Source organism: Trichechus manatus, unplaced genomic scaffold, assembly GCF_000243295.1.
Source record: "Trichechus manatus latirostris isolate Lorelei unplaced genomic scaffold, TriManLat1.0 scaffold00010, whole genome shotgun sequence".
NCBI classification, from domain to species: Eukaryota; Metazoa; Chordata; class Mammalia; order Sirenia; family Trichechidae; genus Trichechus; species Trichechus manatus.
The window spans coordinates 1,932,045-1,944,372 of record NW_004443946.1 but is presented as its reverse complement, the minus strand read 5'-3'; the positions used below and the strand labels follow the sequence as shown (position 1 = coordinate 1,944,372).

At 37.6% G+C, this 12,328-nt stretch overlaps 1 protein-coding gene across 2 annotated transcripts in view; it reads left to right on the top strand.

Moving 5' to 3' along the window:
- The window catches only part of L2HGDH (L-2-hydroxyglutarate dehydrogenase), a 45,395-nt gene extending 33,459 nt beyond the window's left edge, over window positions 1-11,936 (top strand). Inside the window, exons 8-9 of one of the 2 annotated variants that reach the window (XM_023726160.1) lie at window positions 763-894; window positions 11,060-11,936. In XM_023726160.1, coding sequence (XP_023581928.1) covers window positions 763-894; window positions 11,060-11,255 — 328 coding nt within the window. In that variant the 3' untranslated portion in view covers window positions 11,256-11,936. The remainder of the gene's footprint in view (window positions 1-762; window positions 895-11,059) is intronic. The other variant, XM_023726159.1, reaches the window with a different exon arrangement.
- Window positions 11,937-12,328: the final 392 nt, after the last annotated feature.

Here is a 12,328-nt window from a genome sequence, read left to right as displayed (position 1 = left end):
CCTCCAGAGATTCTGAAAACAGAAGATCTAGGGAGGAGCTTCCAGCTTGTATGCTTGTAAAAATACATACATACTAGTTGTTGTCAAATCGCTTCTGACTCATGGTAACCCCATGTGTGTGAGAGTAGAACTATGCTCTGTAGGGTTTTCAGTGGCTGATTTTTCAGAAGTAGATCGCTGGGCATTTCTTTTCAGGAGCCTCTGGGTGGCCTAAACCTCCAGCCTTTTGTTTAGCAGCCAAGCACATTAACCATTTGGGCCACCCAGGGACTCCACATACATATATACACATACATAAATAGGCTCAAATAGGCTCTCCAGATTCTCACTTGAGACAAACTGCTACAGTATCTTATCCCTGGCAGGCTAAAGAAAAGGAGGGTAGATGTCCTTACTTGTTTAACGCTCTGACTTAAAGATCTGTTAATGCCTTCTGGGTGTTTTGAAAACACTGAACATTTGCATTAGAGAGCCTTAGTGTTGGCAGGCTTAAAGAATCCCAGTCTGAAGCTAGCACTCCAGGGGCAGGCTTTCAAATTTGAGTTTGGAAGACATTGTTTACCTCTCAATTGGCCTTGTTTACCTTCTCTTATGGCCAAAAGTTGATTTTCTTTTTGTATGTAGTTTTTGTAAGTTTGCCTAGATTTCTGTGATGCCCTGTGCCCCCCAAAATAATAAAATGAATAAATAAATAATAGTTCTAAAAATGTCTTATAGTGGCAAAAAATTATTTTCTCTCATCAAGATTTTTTCTGTTTTCAGTGGCTTGGTTAAGCTGGTGGTGGAGAATTTTTCTTATGGAGTTAATGAAATGTACAAGGCCTGTTTTCTCGGTGCAACAGTGAGGTACCTCCAGAAGTTCATCCCTGAAATTACTGTCAGCGATATACTTAGGTAAGGAAAAGGCAGTAGGGATTGTAAACACAGACCTGACCTAGGTGAATGTGACGGTTCAGTCTGACTTAGTGATTAGGAAGCACACTTTCAATCAGTGTATCTGCCAAATCTTTACTCCTTTCCCTTCCCCCAGCAAATTGTTTGAGTTCCCTGTGCAGTGCATGTATTGCTACATCATGGCCCTTAGTGCTTAAACTAGGTCTGTTTATAATTGGGGACCTGGTGGTACAGTGGTTAAGTGTTTGGCTGCTAACCAAAAGGTTGGCAGTTCAAATCTACCAGCCGCTCCTTGGGAACACTATGGGGAAGTTCTACTCTGTCCTGTAGGGTCACTATGAGTTGGGATCGACTCGACAGCAACGGGTTTGGTTTTTTTAAATTATTATTATTTATGATTAGGCCACCTTACTGCATTAAACTGAAATCTTCATTTCCAACTTTATTTTAGTGATGTTAGGCTTTTACCTTTTTTTCTGTCACGTTAAAAACACCTTGCCTAAAATTTTAAAAATCTCCATAACCTCTTATGATGAGTCCAAAGACTTTTGACTTTTATTCTGTGTAAGATAATTGATATTCTGTTAACTAATTAGGTAATAAACATATTAAAACATTATTACATTTTGATTGATTCTTAAAACCTCTTAGAACTGCTTCCTTTGCCATGAGACCAGAAGAACTAGATGGTGCCCAACTACCATTATTACTGAACATTTTGATCAAAGATTGTATAGTAGAATCCTGATCAAAAGGGGGAAAATGTAGAACAGAATTTAAAATTATCATGGACTCCAGACTTCCTGGAGCCATGAAGGTTGGATGAACCCCTGAAACTATTGGCCTTAGATACTCTTTCAACTTTAAGCCAAAAGTATCCCCTAAAGTCTTCTTACAACTAAACAATAGTTTAGCTTAACTAGTAAAAAAATACCTGCCTTGATCATAATGCTCTTTTAAGAAGTATCTATATGAGATGAAGTTGATAACAGTAACTTGAAAGATTATATAGGAACCTTAGAGGGCAGTGAATTTATGTTAATGGGGGAGGAGCAGCTCAGAAAAGGAGGGTGAGAATGGTTGCACAACTCGAAGAATGTAATCAATGTCAGTGAATTGTACATGTAGAAACTGTTGAACTGGCGTATGTTTTACTGTGTGTATTCTCAACAATAGCAACAACATAAGTAAAATAAATTAAAAAAAAAAAAATCTCTTAGAAACACTCCTAGACCTAGCATCTTACCTTGTTTCTTCTCTCTGTCTTTTGTTCTCTTTCAAGCCCTAGTTGGCTCAGGGATTGTACCTGCAGGATAGAAGTGGGAAGTAGTAGTGTGGTAACAGTTAATCTAAGCCCTTGCTACAAAGGTGTGGGGCAAAGAAAGGGAACTTAAATTTTTTTTTTTTCTTCAAGATAAAAGACTTTCTGAACTTGATCTATAGATCGTCCTAAATACTACCCAACCTTATTTTCTTTCCTCTTTGGTGATTTTTTTAGGGTGTACATCTTCCCTGAAGCAGTCATTTATTGAGCTTAATTAGCAGTGGACTGGAGGTACTCTCCCTGCATCTATAATCCATCTCCCCCTGATTCTCCAGTATACTGAATATCTGCCCTCTGTAACAGCTGCTGGACTTGCTGGCATAAAATGTTAGCAGGCTTGACTCTGTATCTGGGAAGAAGGCAATAATCACATCAGCTGTCTCCCTTAGGGGAGCGTCCTGGTCTAAATCTGACTCTAATGTGTCATTCTGAGACCAGCCTCTTTGAATTCTTAGAACTATTAAAATCTAGCTAATGTTTTTACTCATCTCTCCCACGCCTTTCTACTCACCTTTTGAAATGGAAGGGATATAAATATCTAGGCTTCATTTTCTTTCACTAGCCTATAAATCCCCTGGGTGGCCCAAACAGTTAAGCACTTGGCTACTAACTGAAATGTTGACGGTTCAGACCCACCCAGAGGCACTTTGGACTGACGATCTGTTTCTAAAAGGTCACAGCCTTGAAAACCCTATGGAAGCTTGAAGGCATTATGCTGAATAAAATAAGTCAATCACAAAAGGACAAATATTGTGTGACCTCACTTATATTAAAAGATAAGAACAGGAAAATGTATAGAGACCAAAGTTTATTTGTGGTTACCAGGGACGGGAGGAGGGGGGAAAAAGGAAGGGGGTAATTGCTTATGGAGCACTGTGTTTTGGTTTACAGTGATGGAAGAATTGCATTGATGAAGGGTAGGGTTACACAGCCAGTTAATGTAATTGCTGTCAATATGTAGTACACCTGTAAAAATTTGAATTGACAGAAGTGTGATAGATATATGTATAAAGACAGCAACAAAAAAGAACAGCTGCTGAGGCTTCTTATGTACAACGAAACACCTCATGGGTTTTGGTTTCTTGGTTTGGAGGTTTAGGGACATGATTTCATGGGACATCCCAATTAATTGGCCTAATATTGTGTTTAGTGCTTCTGTTTGATCACCTAGTTCACTGTGTAGTTCCTGGGGTCTTAAAAGCTTGCAAGCTGCCATCCAAGGCAAACAATTGACCTCTGTTTGCCTGGAGCAACAGAGGAAGAAGGAGAGTCGGGAATGGGAGGAAAATAGAAATGGAATGGAATGAAGTGGAATGTGTGGCTGATTGCCTCCATGAACAACTACCTTCTTTTCCATGAGAAGAGCTGGATGGTGCCCGGCTACCATTAGTGAACATTTTGATCAAAGATTCTAGAGAAGAACCCTGATCAAAAGGGGGAAAACGTAGAACATAATTTCAAAGTTTAATGGACTGCAGACTTCCTGGAGCTGTGAAAGTTGGATGAACCCCTGAAACTATTGCCCTGAGGTAATCTTAAAACCTTAAACCAAAAATGTCCCCTGAAGTCTTCCTAAAACCAGATACTAGTTTAGCTAAATTAGTAAAGAATGTGTACCTTGAGCATTGTGCTACTTTAAGAACCCTAACTATGTGGGATCAAACTGACAACAGCAACTCAAAAGGTTAGATAGGAAGCTTAGCAGGCAGTGAGTATATGTTAATGGGGGAGGAACAATTCAGAAAAAGAGGGTGAGAATGGTTGCACAACTTGATGTAATCAACGTCACTGAACTGTACATATAGAAATTGTTGAATTGATGTATGTTCTGTTTATATTCTCAACAACAACAAAAAATAGAATAAATTTAAAAATAAAGAAAACCCTACGGAGCAGTTCTACTCTGCACACATGAGGTCACCTTGACTCAGAATCGGCTCAACGGCAACTAACAATAACAGCCTATAAATAAAGGCTTTTGTGTTTCCGGTATTGGTGACCACTCCAGTGTAAGGATGTAAGGGTGTGAAGCTCAGTTACTGGTTTCATTGGCATGTTTTAGAAGAGGGTAGAGTGCACTGCAGGCAGGTGCGTTTGGGGATGAATTCAATCCAATCACAGATGAGTTTCTTTTTAGAGATAGGCTGAATACGTTCAGCAATAGAATCCATTTACTCCTTGTCTTGATTCCTGTAAATATTAAATGTGGGAAATTATCAATAACAAAAAGGAAGTTATAGAGGATATATAGTTTGGTATTATTTATATAAACTTTAAAAAGGATAATAATACCATATACTGTTTATGGATCACATATGTAAGAGAATAAAAACAAGTATGAGAATGATAAACACCTAGTTCACAAGATTGGTTACTTTTGGGAAGGGAAAGGAAGTGGAGTCTGGAGAGTTCCACAGGGAGCCTCGATCATATCTGTAATGCTTTATTTCTTAAGCTGTTTGATATGAAAATAGATCTTCATTCTGTTATTCTCTGTACCTTTTTGTATGCCTGAAATATTATATAATAATAATTTAAAAATATGATCAATAGACATTCCCACAGTTTGAAGCCAAAATCCTACCTTGTCTTATTCATCTTGCAATCCAATGTAGTAAAACAACAAATGCTGTATTATTGGTATCAAGGTGGAAGCATATCATGCTGCTTCAGCCAATAGAAGAGAAACAAAGCAGGACTTTCAGTGGAATATGTTGCCCAGGATGGTGTCCTTAAATTGCAGTAACCACCAAAGGGTATCCAGCTTGACTTCTCATTGCCTATGCTCATTCTGAACAATATCTGTTTGAAGAAATCCTTTATTCAATCATGTTTGCAAACACTAGATTAGAATGTAAAGCCATAATCTGTCAAATATATGCACTGTTGTTGTTGTTAGGTGCCGTTGAGTCGGTTCTGACTCATAGAGACCCTATAGGACAGAGTAGAACTGCTCCATAGGGTTTCTAAGGAGAAGCTGGTGGATTCAAACTGCTGACCTTTTGGTTAGCAGCCAAGCTCTTAACCACTACACCACGAGGGCTCTATATACGTGCTAGGCATACAAATTTCTCATTGTTAAATGATAATCCCTAAGGTCCACAATTCTAGCTTTAAACTCTTTTGATTTGTTCTGTGATTAGTGTAACAGCATTTTGTATCTATTAGCACTGTACAGATGTAGAAGATGATGACATATATGCCAAGATCCTTCTTTTCTCCCACATATCATTTTGGAAAATGTCTTATTTGGGGAATTCTAGAGTAAATTTTCAGACAAAATGTTTTTATCATGAGTAATAGCTAAAAAATATATGATGTCATTGTGAAACACAAAGGCAAAAGCCAAACATTCCTGCGATAAATTTGTAATAGAGACTTTAGTTTAAGGTGGTCTAGATCAGGGTTTCTCAATCTTGGCACTGTTGACATGTTAGACCATGTCTTAGGCTGGGTTCTCTAGAGAAGCCAAACCAGTAAAGTGTATAAATATATATAGAGAGAGGTTTATATCAAGGAGACAGCTCACGCGATTGTAAAGGCTAGAACATCCCAAGTCCGTGGATCAGGGTAGATGGGTAGATGCCTCTCCCCATGCAGCCGCAGAAGCTGGCGATCCCAAGATTGGCAGGTCAGAGAGCAGTGGACCCACTCACAGGCTGTGAAGGTTGATGAATTCCAAGATCGGCAGGCAAGACTGCAAGGTTTCTCCTGATTCACGTAGCTGCAGGGTCTGGCGAATCCAAGATCAGAAGGTCAGAGAGCAGGGCTCCGCTCACAGGCTGTGAAGATCGACAAATCCCAAGTTCAGCAGATAAGCTGACAGCTAAAATCCCAAGAACCGGGGGTGAGACGACAGGAGGCAGCTGCAGGATCCACAGTGAGCAAAAAGCCAGAATGTCTGCTTATATTGAGATGCAGGCCACACCCTCGAGAAAGCTCCCTTTCATCTGATTGGCTACTCACATTCAGTCATGGCAGTGATCACATATAAACACTGAGAATCATGGCACAGCCAAGTTCACACACAATCTTAACCATCACAGACCAGATAACTCTCTGTTGTTGGGGACTTCCCAGTTCATTGTAGGATGTTTAGTAGCAGCATCCCTAGCCACTATCCACTGGATTCCTGTAGAACCCTCCCTAGTTAATAACAACCATCAATTTCTGCAGACATTGCCAAGTGTCCTCTAGCGGGCAAAATCTTCCTTGATTGAGAACCACTGGTCTAGATAACTTGGTAACCCTCACACTACAAAATACCAAGTTTGGAGAAAATATAATAAACATCCTTTGAAATGCATATAGCTGAGAGTGCAAGGAAGTAAGGGGCATCCTCAGAAGCAAAATACGAAGAGGAAATTAAAAACTCAAGTACTGAGACGGGTTGTGCTAATGCTGTGCTAATGGTGGGGAGGATTTGCTGATTTTGGTAACCGAGGGACTTTGGGTTTTTTTTTTTGTTGTTCTTTTGTTTTCTTTTTAGTTGTTATGTGATTTATATACAATAAAATGCACAGATCTTAAGTGTTCAATGAATTTTTTACTATTATGTAAACTCATGTATCCATCACACAAAACAAGATATAGAACATTAAGGACATGTCTTTTAATTGCCACTTAAGGGCTGGAAAGAAGGCCTTGGGTCTGCACAAGGTAGTAATGTGGAACTGAGACTCCTGTGTAAGGCAGTGACTATTGAAAGGATGCACCTCAATGGAAACATAGTTGTGGGGTAAGGATTTACTGTACCTCAAGTAATGTGGCCTTTGTCCTTGGTTCCTGAGATAAAGCTCTAAACCCTTGGAATTTCCTCAGTGTTTAAAGTGCTTTTGTTATCTAGACCTCTAGACCATTCCTGGGGATTTGTGCTAATGGGTGGGGAGTTAATGGGAGGGAGACCTGCCATTAAATTTAGCTACAAATATAGCTAAACTTGTGGTTATAACTAACACTAAACAATTAAATGTAGCTGAATTCAGATATTGAATCTGCTGAATTGGTCTTTCAATTGTTAGAATTATAAGTTTGTGTTTTCTTTAATCGGACTCTAGCCCTATTGAATACCTACTATGTACAAGGCATGAATCTAGAGATGAGAATGTTGTACAATACACTGCCCTTGCCCTTAAGACACTTACGGTGAATATTTATCTTACTTGAGATTTCAAATTATAATACTCATCTCAAGCTGAAATGTTTGAGGGGCCAAAACCAAACCAAACCTGTTGCCATCGAGTCAATTCCGACTCACAGCAAACCTGTTGGACAGAGTAGAACTGCCCCCATAGGGTTTCCAAGGATTGGCTGGTGGATTCGAACTGCCGACTTTTGGTTAGCAGCCAAGCTTTTAACCACTGTGCCTCCAGGGCTCTGTTCTGAGGGGAGATACCTATATATATCCATCCAAAGAAAAACCCTGAAATTGCATTAAGTGCTTAATAGGAAACATAAGGAATTTAGTAGTGAAACATTTCGTGTTAAATAGTTACTTTGGTCTGAACTAAAGCAAGATCCTAAGAAAAACTTAATATTTTGTATTTTTCAATTTGGACTGTAGGTTTTGAACACTTGGGCAAGAGTGTAGAGAACATTAAGAACATACGTAATTGGTGTTTACAAGAGAAACAAATAAATATACACACATATTTTATGGGTAGTTTATCAGTATTAACTTCTATATGCTTGGAAGGAGGAAGGTAAATGTACTAACTGATCCTCTGTACAGAGGAAAGTTTTACATTGTATGGTGTACATCACTGGCAAGGCATGCCATTGTGTGTCCCCAACAACATGTTGGCCTTCTGCCAGGTACAAGAAGAGGAACAGGAAAACTGAAAACAGATGTCCTGGAGGATTTTATCTTAAGAATAAATAAAGAAGTGCTCAGGTTTGTCCTGCATAAACTCCTTTAGGCACACAAGTAAGACCTCTAGACATTCATTTAATGTTGGAGAATCAGAATTAACAATTACAGTGTTAGCTTAAATGTTAGAGTCCAAACCTTTAGACTTCAAGCTTTTACCTTTAATGTGTGGCCTAGGAGAGGAGACTTGACCACCCCTCCACTCAGAGGAGGTCCCCTGCAGCTAGGGTCCAAGGTCGGTTGTGGCAAGCAGTGGGCTCAGTCTTCGAATAGAGAACCAGAGAGACGTTTTACTTCTCTCTTCTCCAAAAATGAGCAAAGATCCATGGGTTTATATACCATGTGTGCTGTCATGTTTAACTATAATTAGTATGTCTTATTGCCACTTAGGAAATTGTTGTATTTTGCTGATTTATACAGATTCGAATTATTGCCAATTAGGGAATTGTTGTATGAAATAGTCATGTTTTTGTTTACCACATGTATGCAAGACCAAGTTGATTAATTTAAAATAATGGGAATTTTTTAGTGACATATTTAAGTTTTGTTAATTTGTAGAGATTTGATTAGTATTACATTGTCTTATCACAGAGGACAGGTACACAGCCCCATTTAGGGAAGTTATTTATGACCTACTTTACATGCTTCTGTTTATTTTCAAGGTTAGAACAACTTTCTAACGACTTATAGTTAATGGTTAAAGAGTATTATAGAAGTATACATGTTTCTTTTTCTAACTTCACATTATGAGTGACTTACACATAGGTATTTAAAAGCATTATAAATACATCATAGCAAGCCATGGAGACTGGATGAACCCCCAAAACTATTGCCCTGAATAATTTTTAAACCTTAAACAAAAAAATCCCCTGAAGTCTTCTTAAAACCAAACAGTAGATTAGCTTAAGTAGTAAAAAATGTCTGCCTTGAGCATAATATTATGCTCTTTTAAGAACTATCTATACGGGATCAGATTGACCACAGCAATTTGAAAGATAAGAACCTTAGGAGGCAGTGAGTTTATGTTAATGGGGGAGGAACTACTCAGAGAAGGAGGGTGAGAATGGCTGCACAACATGAAGAATGTAATCAATGTCAGTGAATTGTACATGTAGAAACTGCTGAATCGTTGTATGTTTTGCTGTGTATATTCTCAACAACAACAAAATAAGTAACATTAAAAAAATCATAACAATGTAAAAAGGATTATAGAAGCGTATATAATAGTGATATGATTTAAGAACGTTACAAAAAAATACATAACAGAGATGCTGTTAACAGCAACAACAACATTTTCCAAGAAAAGAAGGGAGACATACTCCTCTGATGAGTTAAGATAAGCTACAAATAAGGAGTGCACCAAATGGACCACACACTGGCTGATACACTGACGTGCATCCTTCCCGTAAGAAATCTCAGCTTTCAGTTCAGTTCTGTCTTTTTGTATTCTAACTTTATATCTGATTCTTACTTGGAGATATCTCCTGCCCAGATTTCCTGCAGGCTTCTATAGGGCTGAATACTTAACCTTTACCATAGAACCTTTCCCACTTGTCATTCTTGTTTACCTCTCTACAAATGAACACTATAGCTGTGTGACTTCAGGCAAGTTACTTAATCTCACTGAGCTTCTGTGATGTTAAATATAAATGGTATCATCCTCTTGGAGATGTTGTGAGGATTAAATGAGATAATTCCTAGCATATGGAAGCCCCAAAGCATGGAGTCAATTCTGCTGCATAGGATTTCCAAGGCTGTAAATCTTCAGGGAAGCAATAAGCACTTGGTAAATAGTACCTATTGTTATCATTATCCATATCTCTTCTCAGCCAGGCTGAGGTCTTAGAGGGTAATGCCTTCCTATTGTTCTTTGTATCTTCCTCAAGTACTTAATAGGAGTTGGCCCAGAATCACTCAAATATGTTTAATATTGTTCCTGGTCTTGGGTCATGGTGGTGTATAAGGCAGCTATTTTTAAACGGGATTTCCTTGAGCAGTTTCAGTGGAGGTGCTTTTGGGTTCCAAAAACATTTGATTTTAATTACAATCTGTAAAGTATATTTTAACTATTTTAAAAACTAACAAAAATCTAGCATGTGAACTCAAGTGTCATGAAACAGAGCTTTAAATAACAAAGGCTCATGTTAACATGCTGCCAAGTTAATTCATTTTTGTGTTTTTCTTGTTATCTCTGTTTAATTGAAGATTATTCTGATATAGAGTGATAAACTAAAAAATTAAAAAGAAGCTACAAAAGAACTTGTTGCTATTTGCAAATATTTTTCTCTACAAGTTTTAATAGTGTGCAGTCAAAACAAAATTAAGAAAAATAGAATGCTGTAGCTGATAAGGATCACAACTAAAATCTGTAACCCTTGCTTTCATAGCTTTATATTAATCAAAAGCACTGTATTGTTCCCATTATTGATTTTATAATAAATTCATTTTATAAATTTAAATTAAAAATACATCTATTATAATTAAGTGTGAATTTATCTCCTACTTTTGGAAAGGACAGATATTTATACAGTAAAAACTACAAAAGCTGAAACCTGTGTAAGGTGGAAACCATCAGAGAAGGAAAACTCAAAGATTTTCCACTAAAACAAGTGGTAACACTGAACCCTTTCGAAGGCGAAAAGTTTTCGAGATTCAGAAAAATAAGTCAGTCCCTTAGAGTTCTGGCTCTCACAGGTATCACTGTTGCTGACTAACCTATATGTTTATTCATTGACAAGCATTCAATGACTATTATTATGTGGTGGATTTTAGGCTCTAGGCTGAGGATATAGGCTTGATAGTCTACAACTGACACAACTTTGGCTTACTACAAACCTCCATATTGAGTTTCCACATAATTTGCATTTGGAAGAATAAAGACAATATTGGTTTAAGAATGGGATTGAAAACCACTAATTGTAAAGTGTCCTATCTCTTCCTGTCAGTTGACCACCTCTCTTTTGCTTTTACAGAGGTCCTGCTGGAGTAAGAGCCCAAGCCCTGGATAGAGATGGAAATCTGGTAGAAGATTTTGTATTTGATGGAGGGGTTGGGGATATTGGAAGTCGCATTCTTCATGTGAGAAATGCACCTTCCCCTGCTGCCACTTCTTCCCTTGCAATTTCTGGAATGATTGCAGATGAAGTGCAACAGAGATTTGAACTATAAATAATGAAAGGAGCTAGGTGTACATTTTAATCTCCACATTCAGCAACAAGAACCTATTAATTGCATTCTTCAATTTTAAGAAAATTTATTTGAAAATCTCATTTTTAGGTCACAGATAACCACTAAATTATTAAAAGTATATAACATAGAATTAATAATTTTTTAAAAGTTAAAGCCCGTGTTTTGTGAATAAAGAGTTTTCCATGCCTGGCAGGATATGGTTATATCTTCCCTGAATCCTGGCTTTGTTAATAACCTATCCTCACCAACCATTAGCTAGAGAAGAGTTGACCCTTTTAGAATTGCAGGGAAAGATGGATTAAAAAATTGATGATTCTCTTAACTTTTTGTCTTTGTAATATCTAAGCTTTTTTGTTTCTCCCAGACAAGAAAATATATTGTAGGCTGTAAACCTCCTCTTAATTTTGAGGAATCGTAGAGAAGCTCACATTATTTAGAACAACAAAATTTGTGTCTGTGGATTAAAAATTCTTGATTTGAAGAAAATATATGAATTGTACATTTTAAGTAGTTTGGATGAGATTTTATCTTAGCTGTAATATCTGTCAGAACGAACTTTACCAAACGAAGTCAAACCTTTATAATTGACTTGGTGTGGTGTCATCACCAGATGTAAACAGCTACACTATGAGTAGTTGTTGCTTACTCTTCAGGGTTCTGTGGTTGAGAAACAAAAAGAACTTAGAGCTGATTGTTTTTCAGGAGTGCGCTTTCAGAATCCTGACACTGACAGACAGAATTCTGTAATTTAAAAAATTGTTTACCTCTTATATCTCTGTTCTTCAGTTGTGTTCAGGTTCTCAGAACATTGGCCAAGGTTGCTAATGATGCATGCCTACTTGGTTTTTTCAGGGATCCTATGAACTTTTATGAGGATATTTCTCCATTTTTGGTAAATACCTAAATTCGAGGCATTCACTTTTGTAACCGCAAAAGTGCCTTACCTTCATGTGTACTTCATGAGTATTTTAAATTGTTGCCCAGTGCCATGCTGTATACTGTATAGGCTGTGGTATTTGTTGAAATGATTCTTATAATTCAGAAAGTTGGAA